Raw genomic sequence first — 22,500 nt, 5'->3', positions numbered from 1 at the left:
TTTCCATGTGGTTGCAGGCCTGTCCTCCTGGGTACTGCGGCAGCTGCTGCTGGGGGTTGGTGGAGCTGCACCTGCACTTGGCTGTTCTCATTGGCTGTTCATCTGCTGTTCTGGTCTCTCTGGACGGACCCAGCAGAGGCAGCAAAGTAGCTCTGGAATGGGCCACACTGCTGCTGAGGCTGCATTGAAACTCTGGTGAGCTTGCAGCTTCCAGGAGAACGTCTCCCTCTGTTGGTCGGACAGGAACATGACACCCTTTTTACCTCCTGGGAAAAAAGGAGTAAAACAGCTCGCACCTGACCCTGCAGGGCTCCAAGCTTACATTTTATTGCACCGAGCAATATTACAGCAAATATTATTTTTTAATAACCGGTATTAAGGCATGTCTGATTTCTTGAATAATGCTCAACTGCTTGAAACAAAATCAATCTCAGTTCGAAATGATGATTATTTTAGTCCAATATGACAAATTGTTTTCAGTTGAGCAATAACTTAATGAATACTCATCTCAACAATTATTGGCTTCATCTTTCATTAACCCATTGATACCTGATGCAGCATTTGTGTGTGTGTCATGCGGTTCGCGGTCTTAAAGGGATACACACGCAAATGAGGGATATACACGCAAATGCTGCATCAGGTATCAATGGGTTAAAACAAACAATAAAACACCAAGTACACACCTGGCATTAAAGTGGTGGCTGAACAGCAGAGGGCGCCGCCCCCACCTAGATCTGCATTGAAACACAAACGTTTGTCAGAACTGTTGGAGCGACTAGCAGGCTAACAGCCTTTCTTGAACTGATAGTGCTAGTCCCACGGTTAGTCATAGACGTGTGTAAGATCAATGGTCCACAACTCCCGACAAAATTGTCCACTATTTGATATCCCCCCCCCCCCCCCACACACACACACACACACACACTGTATTGCACTTGTATAGGCCTACAGGTCATGTCAAGGGTATCAACCGCTGCTTCAGGAGTGATGTACTGTGGTGCACTGCCCAGTAGGGGGCAGCCTCAATCCAGCCAACTGCAGCAGCCCACCTGCCTGCTAACTACATGTCTTTCCTGCTCTCAACCATGAAGACATGAATGGACTTCACAACAGGTACAACACAGGAGTGGGCAAACACGACGCTGTATGCTGGCATGTATACCATGAAATCCGATACCCCCGTGTTAAGACCCCCCCCCCGCTTTCTCCTTTTCCTGTAATTGCCTGTCACCATATGATATCAGTTCCACCCTTCCTATGACTTTCTTTTGTACAACAGATCTATTTTCTGCTGTCCAAACATGAAAGGGCATCAACCAATTAAACCAACCCTATCAGTGTTCTCATTAGTCTTTCAAAGTGGTCCAGTGACGGGCGATCGTTATGTGATGATAATTGCTACATTATGATAAAAGCGTCCATCTAATGTCTCCCAGCGAGGGACACATCATTCAGGCCGTCATTATAATATTGTTACCATGACGTTTGAAACCCAGGACAGGCGTGCTCACGCTAGTTCCACAACAAAGCCGTGCACGACAGAGGGGAGATGAGGCGTATGAAGGACGCTCATTCATTTGGCCCCACGGTTTGTCAGGGAAAAGCAAATGAGAAGAGAAAGTAGCAGTTTGTGGTTAATAGGTGCCTTGATACCCTCTGCGCACTGCGTGTCACGGAGGCCATGAGTCGAGCCGCTTCCCCGTCGGTCCCACGAGGAGGAACGCGAATGACGAAGGTAAGACCTCCTATACAATTTTAAACAGCACGCCATCACCTATGCAGCTTACACTAAGCCGCTGTAGCCCTATTCTTCCATCTCTGCTCCTCCGAAGTGGACTTACACACATCCTCCTGCGCAGGATGGAAACGTGAAATCACTGCGGTTTGATATGCATTTATTCCATTGGCCCTCGCACGGCCTTATTGGGCACGTCGTCCATTTCTGCTTCGTTCCAACTGTGCTGCTTACGTATTGATGAGCGCGGTAAAAATCCCATGACTCTCTGTCTCTGATTCTCTGCATTAATCCACTTTAATTAGAGGCTAGTGGTCCCTGTTCTTTGGAATGAAACTCCCTATGTGCAAACATGTGGACCCGTTTTGCATGTCACCCAAATACCCACAGCAGGGTTCCAACCAGAGTGTGTGCATATAAACGTATAATATATAAACTAGCTTGCATATGTTTTTGTTTGCGCGTGCGTGCGCGTGTGCGTGCCGTGTGTGTGTATGTGTGTGTGCCGTATGTGTGTGTGTGTGTGTGTGCCGTGTGTGTGTGCGTGCCGTGTGTGTGTATGTGTGTGTGCCGTGTGTGTGTGTGTATGTGTATGTGTGTGTGTGTGTGTGTGTGTGTGTGTGTGTGTGTGTGTGTGTGTGTGTGTGTGTATGTGTGTGTGTGTGTGTGTGTGTGTGTGTTTGACCACTGCAGCCCCCCAGCTGCGGCAGAGAGGAGAGTGAAGTAGGTCAGTGGAGAGGTGGAGACCTTTGTCCGGGGTGGGGCGGCGGCTCCATGACTTATTCATGCCGATGGATCTGCCTGGCTTGTCTAATTGCAGCAGCAGCGACCCAATTACCCGCGGTGGCTCGCAGCCACGCCGTCTCACGTGCAGGAGACCCGGAGGAGGCGGTGGATCACATGTCGGCCATGACTATATATGCGTCTTATTTACACTTGGCCACAAGAGCTCAGGTTCGGCCCGTGTGAACATGCGGCCGCTTGTCTGCGTTCGGTCGCAGATTCCGAGTTAGTATTTGCACAGAGTGACGAGAGAGAGAGAGACGGAGAGTGGCGCTTTCGGAAGCGCTCGACAAGCATCTGGGTTATTTGGGTTGATCATGGCAGAGAAAGGTAAGGGTCATGATGTTGCTGCTCAGCTTTGTTGCACATAGCCTACAAACAACGAACACACACACCCTCTCTCTCTCTCTCTCTCCACAGTGAGCTCCCGCGTGGATGTGAGTGGCGGTCCTGAGATGGAGGAGATCCTCGTCTCCATCCGAGACCACCACAGCCCTCCGACAGATCCAGAACCTGAGTCTGCTGCCACCTCGCCACCATCCGACTCCACTGCTAAGGAGTCCCTCTGCTCCCTCCATCTGCCTCTCCTGCATCCGTCTTCTCCTCCCCCAGGTACCTTACACAGTCGTACATCTGTAAATATGTTCTATAGATATTGAAGACCCCGTTTTAAAACTTTAAATACAGTAGATCAATCAATCTGTCACGGAGCAGGTAGCGCTGTAAGTGCAGTGTGGTTGTACAGTAGTCGGACATGTGGCGATAAGATCGGAAATTCAACACCAGGCTATGTCAAAGGGCTTTTATTTTGAAATGAAAGAACAGCTCACTTACAAGTGTGTGTGGCCTCGGGTTGCCTGTAATGCCAACCCAGGCAACGTCAACAAAAAAGTTAAATAGAAATGTTTGTCCACAGCCTGAAACGTTTCTATTTCACAATTTCAGCTCTAAAATTGTTAAATGAAAAAAAAAAAAAATCCCCCTCCTCCTCTCCTGCTTCCACTTCCTTCCCCCTTCTTCCCCTCCGCCAGCCATCTCTCCTCTGTCAGATCAGACCTACCTGCAGGCGGCGGCCATTTTCCAGCGGCTGCGTATGGACAAGCCAATCACACAAGAACTGCTGCATTACGGGAAGAAGATGGACCCACCGCTACCGGAGAGCCAAGACAAGGCCACGCAGAGAGCGGCCTACCTACTCGCCTTCAGCACACTCAAATGTATGGCAGTGTCTGTATGTGTGGTGGTGCTATACGCCACGTTTATGCCAGCTCTGTGGCTCCTGCGTTACATCGCTGGGTGGTGCTGGGGAAGCTAAGCAGGTCTGGCTGTGATCAGTCCTTGGATGGGAGACCATCTGCTGCTGGAGGTGGTGTTGCAGGAGTCAGTAGGAGGCGCTCTTGCCTCTGGTCTCATGAATAATATCCCCAATGCCCCAGGGCAGAGACAGGGACTCCGTCCTGTGAGTGAGCACCGTCCTTCGGATGAGACGTTAAACCGAGGTCCCGACTCCCTGTGGTCATTAAAGATCCCATCGGCACCCTGTGCAAGAGTAGGGGGTGTGACCCCCCGGTCCCCAGGCTAAATTCACACACAGGCCTTCCTTCAATCATGGCCACCTAATCATTCCTCGTTACTTAACTGGCCCGTTAAGTCCTCAACTCTCCAATGTGACAGCTGATGTGTGGTGAGCGCTCTGGCACAACTGGCTGCCGTGCATCACCCAGGTGTGTAGTGGTTGAGTCCCCCCTCCCCCCCCCAATATGTGAAGCGCTTTGCGTGCGCTTAAATATGAATCCAATCAATTAATCTTTATTATGTGTGTATGGTAGATGTCGTTAGATGTGTGTATATGAAACAGCCCCAATTTAGTTTTGAGCCTTGAGTTGAACCTGGTCTCCTGCCTGGACAGGACAGACTCAAGTGACATGAATCCAGGGAGAAATGAATTTGATCTGTGTGACCTCTCCCACTCCATATAAGGAAGGCCTTATCTCCATAATGAATAGCCGTGGAGTAGCAGCGTATGTCACCTGCAATATTCACTCCTGAATAGCAGCTTCAAGTGCAGCCTGTAGATTAAATAGTATATATATTCATATTATTTCTTTTCTCAGTGTGACTGCCAAATTGCCTGAGCTGGAGGTGCTGCAGACGCCTGTGTGGGAGATGATAAGACAGAGCATGCCATGGGCACACAAACACAGATTTACAAGGATGACCTTATATGTTAAGCGTGCAACAGGGTAGGAAATTAGCGGGTGCTTGGGCCAAATTTACCCATAAAAATTTCGAAAAGTGCCCTCGGATTTGGTATGCCGGGGGCTTTTAAACGCCTACAAAAGCTGTCATTACATAGCATGCCACAGTGTTGTTGAGACGATAGGAAATGAGGATTTTCTGATTGTTTATGAACTTTTAGAAATAAAATATGAAGAAGTATTTCCCACATTTGATCAAATTGCCCGGGAAATATATTTTCCTATAATACATATACGTATTTCACAAGGGCACAAAAAAAGAAAAAGCCCTTGTCAATTTCCTACCCTGGCGTGCAAGCAACTTAAATCCCGCCTGTGTTTAAACTGTCGATCCATAAACATGATTGATTTCCCTCTAGACCAAGATTTATTGGAGGACATCATGATTGACAGCTGTTTCCACACCTCTCAGCAAATCGTGAGTCGCGTCAGATTTTAATTGACCTTTCACCCGCACCCAAACTTGTCTTTGGCACTGACTCAGCTGACTGTTCAGTTGTCTCGGATCTGCCATCCGTCTTCAGACGATCTAGGTGTTGTCTGTCCATGTATGAAATGTGGCGTGTTATAATATGGCGTAGTGGCAGTGAGACAGAGGGGGGGGGGTGTAGTTAGAGGCCATTTGTATGCAGAAGTGGACGCAGACAGGCCGGTTATAGGTGGTAAATGATGCATACAGGAGACAGGCAGACGCACTCTCCAACTGGAGGACTACAAACGACGCCATAAAACACTGTGAGGACTACAAACGACACCATAAAACACAGTGTAACCACATACAGGGATATAGAAACGCACTTAGCCTGCATGTGTGGGTCTTGTGTGTCTGTCTGTGTGCACGCGCCCACACATACACGCGTGTGTGTGTGTGTGTGTTTGTGTGTGTGTGTGTGTGTGTGTGTGTGTGTGTGTGTGTGTGTGTGTGTGTGTGTGTGTGTGTGTAAATGATTTTATATTGAGGGATGGTGAAACATAGAGAATGGGCTGACAGGTCGTTAGTCTCCAGTGTGTGACTATAAAAGCCACTATGCGGCTCCTTATAATTCTACACACCTTCACTGCCACATACATATTCTACCTCTGTGTGTGTGTGTGTGTGTGTGTGTGTGTGTGTGTGTGTGTGTGTGTGTGTGTGTGTGTGTGTGTGTGTGTCTCTCTCTCTCACAGACACACACACACACAGACAGACCTTGAGAAAAGTAGGGGGAGGACAGAGCAGGTAGGGATTGGGGTAAAGACAAAGTAAGAGAAGTTAAAAAGTAAAGTAAGAACATGTTCAACATGGCGCCGGAGTGAAGGCGACTTGCTAGAGAGCTCCACATTTGTAAATAGCTAGGCACCCTTAAGCCGGCTTCCCACCCGCAGACACGGCCAATCGTGCCTGTATGAACGCCCGACCAAGCCAGAGGCAACAACCTCGAACCTGCAACCCTCATGTTGTAGACAAGGGAATCTACTGCTGCACTAGCCGGACCCCTCATTATTTTTATTTTTATTTTACTTTTTTTAAGTTGTTGATGATGATGATGATGATGATGATGATGATGATGAAGATAATGATGGTTATGATGGTGATGGTGAAAGCGGTTCTACATGTGTTGCAGCCCGCTGACTTGTTGCCGTTGGCGATGGTGATGCTGTTCGACCTCCAGGACAGAAAGTTTTTGAAGCAAGACCGTCCAGCACAGGAAGGGGAGGAGCTTCTGCAGGAAGTCAGGAAGCTAGAAAGCTGTCTATACAGGTGTGTGAATGTGTCTGTGTGCGCGTGCGCGTCTGTGTGTGTTTCATTTCCTCAACCCATAGAGAACCATGTAATCCCTCAAGTTAAAACATGAAAATCACTTGACAGGTTTTCACACAACAGCGGCGATCTGAGTTATATTTCAAGTTTCAAGTTTATTTATATAGCCCTAAATCACAAACATGGCTCTAAGGACGTGTTTAGTTAGACTAGATCTAACTAAACACAATCAATTAACACAATTGAAAAGACAATTATAATGAAAAACAAGGTAGGCAAGAGCACATTTTAGCAAGACAAACCAGCCTAACCTAACTTAACCTAAACTACCTAGTAAAACAATCTAGCTATTCCCTACAGCCTAACCTAACTTAACATAAACTACCTAGTAAAACAACAATCTAGCTATTCTCTACAGCAGTGGTTCTCACATTTTTTCACATGAAGCACCCCTTAACTGACAAAAATTAGACCACGGACCCCCATTTGATAGGATTCTGTCCCACGGTCCCCCCAAAATAACATTGATGCTTTAGATGTTTTATTACAGAAAGTGTATAAAACCCATGACCAAAATCGTCATTGTGTTACTTATGAATGGAATTATAGCTCAAATAAATTACCCCCCTTTTGGCTGCAACTCCTCTGGAAGCCCCCCCCCCCCGCCCCCAAGGACGACCCCCATTTGAGAACCACTGCTCTATAGCCTAACCTAACATAACCTAAACTACCTAGTAAAACAAACCATCTAGCTATCCTACAGCCTAAGCTAACTTAACCTAAACTACCTAGTAAAACAAACCATCTAGCTATCCTACAGCCTAAGCTAACTTAACCTAAACTACAGTACCTAGTAAAACAAACCATCTAGCTATCCTACAGCCTAACCTAACTTAACCTAAACTACAGTACCTAGTAAAACAAACCATTTAGCTATCCTACAGCCTAACCTAACTTAACCTAAACTACAGTACCTAGTAAAACAAACCATCTAGCTATCCTACAGCCTAAGCTAACTTAACCTAAACTACCTAGTAAAACAAACCATCTAGCTATCCTACAGCCTAAGCTAACTTAACCTAAACTACAGTACCTAGTAAAACAAACCATCTAGCTATCCTACAGCCTAACCTAACTTAACCTAAACTACAGTACCTAGTAAAACAAACCATTTAGCTATCCTACAGCCTAACCTAACTTAACCTAAACTACAGTACCTAGTAAAACAAACCATCTAGCTATCCTACAGCCTAAGCTAACTTAACCTAAACTACCTAGTAAAACAAACCATCTAGCTATCCTACAGCCTAAGCTAACTTAACCTAAACTACAGTACCTAGTAAAACAAACCATCTAGCTATCCTACAGCCTAACCTAACTTAACCTAAACTACAGTACCTAGTAAAACAAACCATCTAGCTATCCTACAGCCTAACCTAACTTAACCTAAACTACAGTACCTAGTAAAACAAACCATCTAGCTATCCTACAGCCTAACCTAACTTAACCTAAACTACAGTACCTAGTAAAACAAACCATCTAGCTATCCTACAGCCTAACCTAACTTAACCTAAACTACAGTACCTAGTACAACAACAACAATCTAGCTATCCTACAGCCTAAGGTAACTTAACCTAAACTACAGTACCTAGTAAAACAAACTATCTAGCTATCCTACAGCCTAAGCTAACTTAACCTAAACTACAGTACCTAGTAAAACAACAACAATCTAGCTATCCTACAGCCTAAGGTAACTTAACCTAAACTACCTAGTAAAACAAACCATCTAGCTATCCTACAGCCTAAGCTAACTTAACCTAAACTACAGTACCTAGTAAAACAAACCATCTAGCTATCCTACAGCCTAACCTAACTTAACCTAAACTACAGTACCTAGTAAAACAAACCATTTAGCTATCCTACAGCCTAACCTAACTTAACCTAAACTACAGTACCTAGTAAAACAAACCATCTAGCTATCCTACAGCCTAAGCTAACTTAACCTAAACTACAGTACCTAGTAAAACAACAACAATCTAGCTATCCTACAGCCTAACCTAACTTAACCTAAACTACAGTACCTAGTAAAACAACAATGTAGCTATCCTACAGCCTAAGCTAACTTAACCTAAACTACAGTACCTAGTAAAACAACAATCTAGCTATCCTACAGCCTAACCTAACTTAACCTAAACTACAGTACCTAGTAAAACAACAACAATCTAGCTATCCTACAGCCTAACCTAACTTAACCTAAACTACAGTACCTAGTAAAACAAACCATTTAGCTATCCTACAGCCTAACCTAACTTAACCTAAACTACAGTACCTAGTAAAACAAACCATCTAGCTATCCTACAGCCTAACCTAACTTAACCTAAACTACAGTACCTAGTAAAACAACAATGTAGCTATCCTACAGCCTAAGCTAACTTAACCTAAACTACAGTACCTACAGTAGTAAAACAACAATGTAGCTATCCTACAGCCTAAGCTAACTTAACCTAAACTACAGTAACTAGTAAAACAACAACAATCTAGCTATCCTACAGCCTAACCTAACTTAACCTAAACTACAGTACCTACAGTAGTAAAACAACAACAATCTAGCTATCCTACAGCCTAACCTAACTTAACCTAAACTACAGTACCTAGTAAAACAACAACAATCTAGCTATCCTACAGCCTAACCTAACTTAACCTAAACTACAGTACCTACAGTAGTAAAACAACAACAATCTAGCTATCCTACAGCCTAACCTAACTTAACCTAAACTACAGTACCTAGTAAAACAACAACAATCTAGCTATCCTACAGCCTAACCTAACTTAACCTAAACTACAGTACCTACAGTAGTAAAACAACAACAATCTAGCTATCCTACAGCCTAACCTAACTTAACCTAAACTACAGTACCTAGTAAAACAACAACAATCTAGCTATCCTACAGCCTAACCTAACTTAACCTAAACTACAGTACCTACAGTAGTAAAACAACAATCTAGCTATCCTACAGCCTAAGCTAACTTAACCTAAACTACAGTACCTAGTAAAACAACAACAATCTAGCTATCCTACAGCCTAACCTAACTTAACCTAAACTACAGTACCTACAGTAGTAAAACAACAATCTAGCTATCCTACAGCCTAAGCTAACTTAACCTAAACTACAGTACCTAGTAAAACAACAACAATCTAGCTATCCTACAGCCTAAGCTAACTTAACCTAAACTACAGTACCTACAGTAGTAAAACAACAATCTAGCTATCCTACAGCCTAACCTAACTTAACCTAAACTACAGTACCTACAGTAGTAAAACAACAATCTAGCTATCCTACAGTCTACCCTACACTACCCAGCACCCCCCAGCACTGACTCTAAACGCACAGAAGAAAAAAGTCCCAGAAAAAACCTTAGTCGGGCAAAAATGGAAGAATGAAGCTGGTTGTGGGGGTGTGTGTGTGTGTGTGTGTCTGCGTGTCTGTGTGTGTGTCTGTGTGTGTGTGTGTGTGTGTGTCTGCGTGTCTGTGTGTGTGTGTGTGTGTGTCTGTGCGTGCGTGCGTGTGTGCGTGTGCGTGCGTGCGTGTGTGTGTGCATGTGTGCGTGTAGGTGTAAGGTGAAGCTGGCAGCGTCTCTGGCTCGCTGCAGGGTGAAGCAGAATCTGCGGAGCATCTCGTGCGTTCTCTCTCATCCTGTCAGGACCAAACAACACAGAGCCAGGCTGCTGCCACTCTACGCATGGGTCAACACACTCAACCACAGGTACACACACACACACACACACACACACACACACACACACACACACACACGTGCACACAAACACATACACATACCGTATTCTACCTCTCTGTGTGTGTGTGTGTGTGTGTGTGTGTGTGTGTGTCTCTCTCTCTCTCACACACACGCGCACACACACACACACACACACACACAGGAAAGCGCACATTAAATATTCCAAACTCGTAGGTTAACTTTTTAAGTCACTGACGCAAGTAATTCAAGTATTTCAGCAGCGACAGAATGGCAGCGTTCGGGTATTAACCTGCAGGGACTACGAGGTGCACGGGAGCGCAGGATACAAGTTTCAAGTGACTGGTGCATAGAATCCAAGTGTTGCACAATTAACAGAGTCGCAGTCAATAAAGTGACTGGCACACAGTGGGTTTAAGGTGACAGGTACTGTTAACAGAGTCACAGTCAATAAAGTGACTGGCACACAGTGGGTTTAAGGTGACAGGTACTGTTGGTTAATGGTCAGTGGAGTTCACTCACTGAGCTTTATTTGAGAGTTGAGGGTAAAACATGCTCCTGTGTATATAGAGCTCAACAGTCACGTGACATTTCTTGCCCCGGAAGTGAGTTTCCCATTCATTTTCTCCATAGACATTTAGAAAAATCCTTATAAATGGCCTGCATTTATATAGCGCTTTTATCCAAAGCGCTTTACAATCAGTAGATAGTATACATTCACCCATTCATACACCGATGGCGGCAGGCTGCCACGCAGGGTGCCTACACACCATCGGGAGCAAGGAGGGTTAAGTGTCTTGCCCAAGGACACAGCGACAGCAGCTGGGAGGGAGCGGGGATCGAACCGCCAACCCTTGCGTCATTGGCCGACCCGCTCTACCTCCTGAGCTAAAGCCTGAGCTAAAGCCGCCCCACTTATATAACGAGTTTTAAGGCTGGAACCAAGCCAACCCGTGACCTACTGAATCATGAGTGACCATAAAACATTTCACTTGGAGGAAAATAATAATAATAAAAATGGGATTCCCCCCCCCCTCCCCTCTACGTAATTTTTTATTTTTGCTCCATCTTAAATGTTTCATGGTCGCTCATGATTCAGCAGGTCACGGGTTGGCTTTGGTTCCACCCTTAAAACTCGTTATATAAGGATTTCTCTAAATGTCTATGGAGAAAATGAATGGGAAACTCTCTTCCGGGGCAAAAGATGTCACGTGACTGTTGTGCTCTATTGGTGCAGGACTGAATGCAGCAGCAGACAGCCAGGGAGCGGGTAAACAGGCCTGGGGTGGGGCGGGTTGACTCGCTGATGATGCTGTAACTCCCACATGGCTTGTTTCTCCCTCATCAAACTGATCTAAGTGACAGATCACATTTCTTAACCCCCCCCCCCCCCCCCCCCCCTCTCTCTCTCTCTCTCCTCTGCAGTGTTGAGGAAGTGTGTGAGGTGTTGCGCAGTGAGGGTTTGCGTGAGGTGGAGAAGGTGACGGAGCTGAAGGAGTCTGAGTTCTGCCGGGACGTCCTCTGTCCAGACACACTGGTCTTCCCCCGACAGCTTGCTACACAGCTGCAGCACAGCCAGCTCGCCGCTACACGTGCACTAAACATACAGGTAGGCAGTGGTGTCGTACTCAGGTGTGAGAGCTAAACATACAGGTAGGCAGTGGTGTCGTACTCAGGTGGGAGAGCTCAAACCTCCTGACTCGACTTGGACTTGAGCACTGATGATTCACACTTGTAAGTTGGAGATGAAGACTCAGACTAAATCATTTGGTGTCACATGTTGATAGCTACACTATTATTAATACCGTGACCTTATTCAATTTCGTGCACATGTGTTGCACCTACATGTGGATTCAAGCTCATGTTCAAGTAACTCGACTCAGACTCGACTTGATGTCTCAGACTTGAACAGTGGAGACTCGAGACTTGACTCAGACTCGAGATATAGTGACTTGACTACAACACTGCAGGTAGAGATCTATACATCAGATATAGTGACTTGACTACAACACTGCAGGTAGAGATCTATACATCAGATATAGTGACTTGACTATAACACTGCAGGTAGGGATCTATACATCAGATATAGTGACTTGACTACAACACTGCAGGTAGGGATCTATACATTAGATCTGCAGGTAGAGATCTGTACATCAGATATAGTGACTTGACTACAACACTGCAGGTAGAGATCTATACATCAGATCTGCAGGTAGAGATCTATAGATCAGATCTACAGGTAGAGATCTATACATCAGATCTGCAGGTAGAGATCTATACATCAGATCTGCAGGTAGAGATCTGTACATCAGATATAGTGACTTGACTACAACACTGCAGGTAGGGATCTATACATTAGATCTGCAGGTAGAGATCTGTACATCAGATATAGTGACTTGACTACAACACTGCAGGTAGAGATCTATACATCAGATCTGCAGGTAGAGATCTATAGATCAGATCTACAGGTAGAGATCTATACATCAGATCTGCAGGTAGAGATCTATACATCAGATCTGCAGGTAGAGATCTGTACATCAGATATAGTGACTTGACTACAACACTGCAGGTAGAGATCTATAGATCAGATCTACAGGTAGAGATCTATACATCAGATCTGCAGGTAGAGATCTATACATCAGATATAGTGACTTGACTACAACACTGCAGGTAGAGATCTATACATCAGATCTGCAGGTAGAGATCTATACATCAGATATAGTGACTTGACTACAACACTGCAGGTAGAGATCTATACATCAGATATAGTGACTTGACTACAACACTGCAGGTAGAGATCTATACATCAGATCTACAGGTAGAGATCTATACATCAGATATAGTGACTTGACTACAACACTGCAGGTAGGGATCTATACATCAGATCTACAGGTAGAGATCTATACATCAGATCTGCAGATAGAGATCTATACATCAGATCTGCAGGTAGAGATCTATACATCAAATCTGCAGGTAGAGATCTATACATCAGATCTGCAGGTAGAGATCTATACATCAGATCTGCAGGTAGAGATCTATAGATCAGATCTACAGGTAGAGATCTATACATCAGATCTGCAGGTAGGGATCTATACATCAGATCTGCAGGTAGAGATCTATACATCAGATCTGCAGGTAGGGATCTATACATCAGATCTGCAGGTAGGGATCTATACATCAGATATAGTGACTTGACTACAACACTGCAGGTAGAGATCTATACATCAGATATAGTGACTTGACTACACCACTGCAGGTAGAGATCTATATCAGGTATAGTGACTTGACTACAACACTGCAGGTAGGGATCTATGTGTCACACACTGCGGAGGGAGAGGGGGGGGACAAATCAAACTCACTATCCTGACATGCTTTCAAAGTACAGGCAGCTATATGACTCATGTGTCTGACGATGGGAAGAAGCTCACTGTGAAACGGAGATCCAGCTCCAGTCCAGTGTGAATGACGTGCGTAACATTAGTGCCATGACCCAGATCATATGGTTGACCTTTGCACTCCAGTTGAGTCACTGTTGTAGCATTGGTTGTTCTCAGCTTTCTCACCTTGTGACCCCTTGTGACAAACAGATGCCTACTACTCACCCCCGCCCCGCCCCTCCCCAATCACAACATGCACTAGAGCAGTGGTTCTCAAATGGGGGTCCGTGGCACTTTGCCAGGGGGTCCGCGAAAAGTTTTCAGGTAAAATTTTTTTTTTTTTTTTTTTTTTTTTATTAAAACAAAATGTATTTTTTTTTAATTAAAGAAAATGGTACATGTTACTTATTCCTTCTCAAACTACTTCCTACATGGTGCTAGTCTATCAAAATATCTTGGCTGTCATTGATTGTGTTGCATAGTGGTTTTCTGTACTGTTGACAAATTGTGATATTGCAAGTCGCTTTTGACAAAACAAAAGCGTCTGCTAAATGACGTAATGTAAATGTAATGTAATAAAAAAATATATATAGATATATATTTTTTTGCAAAATCTTCATAGTTCAACGAAAATAGTTTATGCTTTAAATCTAAAATGGTTCATGGATTACATTCTAATAACAAACCTATCAAATTAAAAGTCAAGCACGTTACCGTGGAAACAATTAAGCTTAGCCCAAAATCACAAATCAGAATGAGGGGGTCCCCGGTATATTTCTATCTTGTAAGGGGTCCTTGGCTGAAAAACATTTGAGAACCTCTGCACTAGAGAGTGAAGAACGGCAAAGAGTGATTTTGATTGAACTCATTATCAGAGGAGGCCTAGAGGCGATTTCACAAGAACAAGACACAAACATTTGAGACACATTAGAAAATCTTGACATCTCATAAATCAACTCACAAGCCTATAATATTATCCTGTGACACTGTAGGGCGGTCCCGACCCCCCAGGTTGAGAAGCACTGGTGTATAGCTAGTGTGGGCGATAAGTGACCTACTGAATTGTGATTAACCATAATAAAACATTTCAGTTGGAGCGAAAACAAAAAATAAGGGTGCTTTCTCACTGGCGCCCAGTACCGTTCCCGAGCACGCTTGTCCCCAAATTTACCCCAGTTTCGGAACATTGAACGTTGTGTACCGTTCCGTTCCTTTCCGCGCCCGGGCGTGCAACAGGGAACCGTGACAGGATCCACTTGAAAAAGTGGTCTGGGGAGCGCTTTGGCGTGCCCGGGCACGGAACACTTGCGACTGTGTGAAAGCCAACCGTTCCAAACCTCATAGACAACACAGGGAGCGAGGATACACTGCAGGCATGTCTGAAGCCATTTGCCCCTCTCTTCAGGACAGGAGTGTGTGCATGGCGGTGAGTGCGCTGCGCCCCCTGCTGTCTGACGACAGTGACGTCCTGGTGACGGGGGCCTTCTCCGCGCTGACCGTGGCTCACATAGCCGTCCTGGCCGCCGCCCGCTCGGGGAGAGTGTTGGCCTGCGCTGCCGATCCCACACCGGCACACACAGAGGAGATACAGCAAGTACTCACACAGATGGCCATCAAAAGTGAGTGACATGAAAGCGCAGGAATGGGATGATACACTCGCATCACGATATGAGTGGATACGTGATCGATTGGATAAAACCACGATACGTAATAAATAAAAGCTCAATGACAACAAAGTCTGAGGCACAAATTGTTGCTAGCAATGGCGTTGGCCTGCTAGAATGTAAACAAGTAAGGGATAATGTATTGTGAGCAGGTGATTACTGGCGAAATAATGACCGACAGGTGAATGATTGAGCCCGACGCGCAGCGGAGGGCTTAATCATTCACCTGAAGGTCATTATTTCCAGTAATCACCGGCTCACTATACATTATCCCGCTTAGAACACGGCCTACAACTAAATTATTTCAGTAATCTGACAAAAATAATTATTCAAATAGATTTTTTAATAGCGTTTTCAACGACAAAGCGGTTTCATTCGTAATTGGCACACAAGACACCACAGCTGCAACTGGTTGGCCTAATTAGTAGTGTCTGCAGACAAAATGCTCTTATCAACTGATTAATCCAGGTGTGGCAGAGCAGCGGTCGGTTGTCGAGAAATAATGACCGGTGAATCTTGTTGATTGACCAATCAGAATCGAGTATTCAAGAGAGCCGTGTTCTAACAATTTATAAACATCTTTACAAAGTGCCGATAATAGAATTTGAATGGAGAGCGTGTGAAGTTGTGATGGTCAAGCCATCTCATTTGTGATTACTGCAGCAAAACAAAATTGAGCTAATATGATACATTTTTTGGATGCATGTCGTTACATTTTTGCATTGCGGTGTATTGAATTTCGATACATTGTCCCATCCCTATTAAAGAGTTGAAATCATTCAAAAAGACATTGTATTATCATGTTTTTCCCCTGCTAAGGTTTTCTTGGGTGTTTTTCCTTGTGTGCATTTAGGGGGGCCCTGGATTCAGTCAGGGTCAAGGCTGAGGGATGCCGGTATAGGTTAGGCTGTAGAGTAGCTAGATCAGTGGCAATCCGGGGGAATCCCAGGGGCCACTGAGTGGGTTCCAGGCAGTCCCCAGCAAAAGGTGAATCATTTAGTTTTGCTTTAAATCGATCGTTGTGTCAATTTAGGGGTCCTTGACGTGAAAGGTTTGTGACTGAGCTAGATTGTCTCCCTTGTTGTGTTGCTTGTTCTATACAAGTTGTTAGGGCCAAAGCTGAGGGCTGCTGGTAGAGTACTGTACTAGTACTTAAAGGAACACTCTGCCCATTTTCAACCAGCATTGTATCATTAGAACATCAGTAGTATATCAGAAAACTGTAAACCGTTTTGAAGTCTGTCATTTAATTTGACAGTTATTGAGTGTTAAAGTGTGGACCAGTGACATCACTGGTCCACACTAACTCAAATTAATAACTCATTAACTCAAATCAACTCTCAATAACTGTCAAACTAGATGAATGATGAATAGTTTGACAGTTATTGAGAGTTGATTTGAGTTAATGAGTTATTAATTTGAGTTAGTGTGGACCAGTGATGTCACTGGTCCACACTTTAACACTCAATAACTGTCAAATTAAATGACAGACTTCAAAACCGTTTACAGTTTTCTGATATACTACTGATGTTCTAATGATACAAAGCTGGTTGAAAATGGGCAGAGTGTTCCTTTAAGTACTGTACTTAAGTTAGGTGGTAGGTTAGGCTGTAGAATAGTTAGATTGCTTGCCTTGCTCAAATATGCACTTTCTTTCTCTCCTCTCCCCCCCTGCCATGCTTGTTTTATAGATGTTCAGTTTCTGTTTATTGATTGTGTTTAGTTAGATCTAGGCTAGACTCTTTTCTGTGAAGCCCTTTGACACCTGCTACATAAATAAACTTGACTTGGCTCCTGGAGTAGGAGATGCTGTGAACGCCCTGTAATTCTTCAGTTAACTGTATTGCGTTTTTGCCGTGCGTCGTGTGCATGTTGGTGTTTTTGTGTCATTTTGTCCCGTGCAGACGTGCGCGTCCTGTCGGAGCCGTTCTGCGGTCTGGACGAGTGGGAAGGCACGCTCCAGCGCTTACAGGTCATCATGGTGCTGCCTCGGTGTTCGTGCTCCGCCCTCAACGACCCCGTGCACGCCATCCACAGCGAACATGGAGGTACACAGCGCCAGCCAGGGAGGAAGGAGGGAGGGGGATGGAGAAAGTAAAAAAAAAAAAAAAAGAGAGAGAGAGAGAGGCATGGAAAGTGAGAGGAAATACTGTAGACCACAAAGGAAGAAAACACACAGTCAAATCTGTTCATCAGGAAAGCCAGTGTACGTTTAAGTCTCAACATTGACTGCGTTTACATGGACTTGAGTATCCCGGTTAGGAGGCTTATCCCGGTTTTGATCATATTTGGGATATGGCGTTTACATGGAACACAGAGAAAGCAGCTTATTCATATTCCTGTATACATGTTAAATACCAGTGTCCCGGTTACCGATTACTACAGGCTATCTGCGCAGGCGCTTGTAGTGTTTACAACGCCGGCGCGCGCACGTGAGTGAGTGCGTGACATCATTCATTCACTTATTTTGGACCAAGACTGCACTGTGCTGCTTTGTTACACGGAACGTGTTGGGAAACCGGCGTCCTGCAGTCTGTCCGTTACAGTTTTGAATATGTCAACATTTCGGTGCCTTCTCCCATCTAAAGTGCGAAGTACATTTAATTCTTTCATCGCCGAAAGACAAAACTCAGTTTCCTCATCGCTCCAGAAGTGGGTCGACTTGCCTTTCTTTGCTACCGACGCCATTTTTCGGATATTGCTGTTACGTCACGTCACTTGGCTCAAGCCGCGCCTGCGCAGGTAGTCTGCTGCGGTCAGAAAGCAGGATAAGGTGTATACATGCAGCAGTATCCCGGGTTCTTTCGGAGTACTCCAGCTAGCATAACCGGCTTTCTCAAAACCGGGATAAGGGCTTATCCAGGTTTCTGAAACCGCGATATGATGTTTACATGCGCAAACACAAAAACGGGATACTCCAAAACCCCGACAGTAACCGGGATACTCAAGTCCATGTAAACGCAGTCAACGTCAAGGCCGGGGGTGTCCAGGTAGTGCAACGGTAGATTCCCTGCTTACCAACACTAGGGTCGCAGGTTCGAGCCCCCGTGTTGCCTCCGGCTTGGTCGGGTATCCAGACAGTCACAATTGGCCGTGTCTGTGCTTGGGAAACCGTATTAAGGGTTTGTGTCCTGGCCGCTGCACTAGTGCCTCCTCTGGTCGGGTCGGTCGGGCCGCCTGTGCGGGGGGAGGGGAACTTGGGGGAATAGCGTGATCCTCCTCCCACGCGCTACGTCCTGCCAGTGAAGCTCCTCGCTGTCAGGTGAAAAGAAGCGGCTGGCGACTGCACATGTATCGGACGAAGCATGCGCTAGTTTACAACTCTCCCCAGGTCGGCAGAGGTGGTGGAGTATAGTTAGGCAGACAATTGGGGGAAATCAGAAAAGACTTAAAAAACCAACAGTATGCCAGTGCTGCTATTCGCATACACATTTCACAGTTAATTAACACTTTTAGATGGGTTTGAACATCAGCTCGATGAGTGAACAAACAATTCTCCAATCAACACTTATCAAATCCAAATAACTGCCACTGAAAAATAAACAGCCATTAACAGCAGAACATGTGCTGTGTAGTGTGGGAAATACTGCTGCTAATATTAGGATGACATTGTGTGTGTTTTGTCAGACTGGGATCTGCTGCAGGACCTGTCCCAAGGCTCTGTGTCCCACAGCAAGAGACACACACTGGCCACGCAGCAGGCACGCCTTCTAGCACACGCTCTCACATGTGAGTGTACAGCGCACGCACACACACACGCACGCACGCAGACACCACGCACGCACACACACACGTACGTACGCACACACCACGCACGCACGCACACACACACGTACGTACGCACACACCACGCACACACACACGTACGTAAGCACACACCACGCACGCACACGCACGTACGCACGCACATACACACCACGCACATGCACGCACGCACACACAAAAAACTTTAATGCACTAAAACACAATATGTTAAACACTCCAATATAAGAGGGCTATATACGATGAGTTAAGGCGGATGACAGTTATACGAGGGACAGTCGTATCCACACACACACTCACTCACACACACACACACACACACACACACACACACACACACACACACACACACACACACACACACACACACACACACACCCATAGTAAGAGAAAAGACTTGATAAAGCCTAGTCTCTCTCTCTCTCTCTCTCTCTCCCTCTCTCTCTCAGTCCCTAAGGTTCAGACGGTGGTCTACTGCACGCGCTCAGTGTATCCTGAGGAAAATGAACAGCTGGTGAAGAGAGTGTTAGAGAAAGCAAGCACTCACAAACTCACAAAAACTCACAAATTGTTACCCTTCAGGTAAACACACACGCACGCATACCCCCCCCCCCCCCCACACACACACACACACACACAACCCTGCTCTGTAGTACCCTTGTCTAGACGTTTCTGAGTTCTAAATTGATTCATGACTCTGTTCTAAATTATTTAATTATCCAATCAGGCTTTTCATTGCAGGTCTGCAAACAAAGGTAATGAGAAAATGGACTTGACTAAACAAGGTAGAATTGGCTGTGAACAGCAGCCACCGGCCGTACATAGAGCACTTTGCCTCTTCTATCAACCACGTGACGCCTGAAAACCAGAGTCAGACTAACACAGTTATCCCCCTCTCCTAGGTCTCCAGCACTTTTCTCTACTCTTTGAATTTGATTCAGAAACCTTCTTAATGATACCAGGCTACACCCCCCCCCCCCTCCCCCCACCCAGACAGTTGATTGACAGCTCAGAGCCGAGTCCCTCCTGCTCCACACCTCAACTGGTCAGATACCCGAGCCACCACCATTTACTTTGACGCGACAATTGCTATTCTTTTTTCTGATTCCCCCCATTTTCTCCCCAATTGTACTTGGCCAATTTCCCCCTGCTGCCCCATTCGCTGCCCCACCCCCTCTGCCGATCCGTGGGGAGAGCCGTAGACACACACAAGCTTCCTCCGATACATGTGCAGTTGCCAACCGCTTCTTTTCACCCGACAGCGGGGAGCTTCACCCGGCACAACGTAGCACGTGGGAGGATCACGCTATTCCCACCAGTTCCCTTCCGCCCCGAACAGGCGCCCCGACCGACCAGAGGAGGCGCTAGTGCAGCACACACAGGACGACACATACCCTCAATCCGGCTTTCCCACCCGCAGGCACAACCAATCGTGCCTGTATGGACGCCCTGCACCAAAGTTGCATATTTTTTGGAGTGTGCTCGCTGTTCAACTTTTCCCGTGTATGGACGCCCGACCGAGCCGGAGGTAACACGGGGGGCGTGAACCTGCGACCCTCGTGTTGGCAGAGAATGTACCGCTACACTCCCCGGACGCCTGACATATCGCCCAACATGGGGATCAGCGTTGCTGCATTCAAGCAAAATGTCAACTTATAAAACCTAACCCTACGACGACTTTAATCCATAAAACTTCACCTTTTCTGAAGCATCGCACTGAACACAACCAGCAGCAACCTTTTGTGGCATTTGAGGTGTAATCAAAGGCTTATATTGTTATGTATGGCCGTGAATTAAATACTTTGACTAAGAATAAAACTGCAGTACTCCTAGCATACGTACTTAATAGAACAAAGCTAGTAATCCACTTCCATAGTGCAAACATCATCAGTGCACAGAGCTGATTTCAGTCCTGATGAGGATAGATTTGAGGATATGATAGTGCATAATATATTAGCATTATAGTCTCATTGACATACAGCTTAGCTCAAGAGCTGCTCATGCAATGAGCGCATGCACACTTACTGTAACAGCAGAGCCCAATTATAGACTGTGAGCTTCATCTCTGAGAACTACATGATGAAACAAAGTGACTGACTGACTGACTGTGACTGACTGACTGACTGACTGACGTCTGGGAGATATTTATTAGAAAGAGAGAAATAACATTTGTCTTGTGTAAATATGACACAATATCTCATGATATCCCTGTGCGAGTCTGCGATTGTTTACCATAGAGAACAGATGTGTGTGTGTGTGTGTGTGTGTCTGTGTGTGTGTGTGTGTGTGTGTGTGTGTGTGTGTGTGTGTGTGTGTGTGTGTGTGTGTGTGTGTGTGTGTGTGTGTGTGTGTGTGTGTGTAAGAGAGAGAGAGAGAGATAATGAGAGAGAGGCAGAGATAAAAGCTGTTTGCTGTACAAACATGTTATCTGTGTGAGTAAGAGAGATGGTAACCAGGCTGATGAGAGGATGACTCGTGGTTGCCTTGGGGACGGTCGGAGGCAGGGGCAATTATGGGAGTCTGTCCTCAAACCCCCCAGACCACTCTCTCACCTGCTCAAACCCCCCAGACCACTCTCTCACCTGCTCAAACCCCCCAGACCGCTCTCTCACCTGCTCAAACCCCCCAGACCGCTCTCTCACCTGCTCAAACCCCCCAGATCTCACCTGCTCAAACCCCCCAGACCGCTCTCTCTCACCTGCTCAAACCCCCCAGACCGCGCTCTCTCACCTGCTCAAACCCCCCAGACCGCTCTCTCACCTGCTCAAACCCCCCAGATCGCTCTCTCAACTGCTCAAACCCCCCAGATCGCTCTCTCACCTGCTCAAACCCCCCAGACCGCTCTCTCAACTGCTCAAACCCCCCAGATCGCTCTCTTACCTGCTCAAACCCCCCAGACCGCTCTCTCTCACCTGCTCAAACCCCCCAGACCGCTCTCTCACCTGCTCAAACCCCCCAAACCGCTCTCTCACCTGCTCAAACCCCCCAGACCGCTCTCTCACCTGCTCAAACCCCCCAAACCGCTCTCTCACCTGCTCAAACCCCCCAGACCGCTCTCTCACCTGCTCAAACCCCCCAGACCGCTCTCTCACCTGCTCAAACCCCCCAGATCGCTCTCTCACCTGCTCAAACCCCCCAAACCGCTCTCTCAACTGCTCAAACCCCCCAGATCACTCTCTCACCTGCTCAAACCCCCCAGACCGCCCTCTCAACTGCTCAAACCCCCCAGACTGGTCTCTCACCCCCCCCCCCCCCAAAAAAAAGTGAAGCCAATGCGGAAGTGCCTTAAACCTGCATTATTTTAAATGGCCTGCAGGGGGCGACTCTACTGGGTGCCACAATAAGTCTCAATTGTATGGAAGTCAATGGGAAATTGACCTGATTTCTCACTTGATTTATGAGCTCATTGAACACTTTCCTAATT

At 46.0% G+C, this 22,500-nt stretch overlaps 1 protein-coding gene across 1 annotated transcript in view; it reads left to right on the top strand.

Annotated features, from left to right (window-relative positions):
• Nucleotides 1-3,478: 3,478 nt before the first annotated feature.
• LOC310775797 (putative methyltransferase NSUN7) overlaps nt 3,479-22,500 on the top strand; it is a gene marked incomplete at both ends in the record, with an annotated part of 28,566 nt that continues 9,544 nt past the window's right edge. Inside the window, 10 exon segments of the mRNA XM_083635930.1 lie at nt 3,479-3,529; nt 3,531-3,735; nt 5,136-5,194; nt 6,381-6,517; nt 10,130-10,282; nt 11,699-11,882; nt 15,056-15,269; nt 17,219-17,362; nt 18,942-19,043; nt 19,526-19,658. Of these exon segments, the coding sequence (XP_083492056.1) occupies nt 3,479-3,529; nt 3,531-3,735; nt 5,136-5,194; nt 6,381-6,517; nt 10,130-10,282; nt 11,699-11,882; nt 15,056-15,269; nt 17,219-17,362; nt 18,942-19,043; nt 19,526-19,658 (1,382 nt within the window).

This window comes from Poromitra crassiceps (assembly GCF_964638095.1).
Source record: "Poromitra crassiceps genome assembly, chromosome: 4".
Lineage (NCBI taxonomy): Eukaryota > Metazoa > Chordata > Actinopteri > Beryciformes > Melamphaidae > Poromitra > Poromitra crassiceps.
Note: the sequence above shows the minus strand (reverse complement) of the source record. Positions and strands in the feature narration are given on the sequence as shown.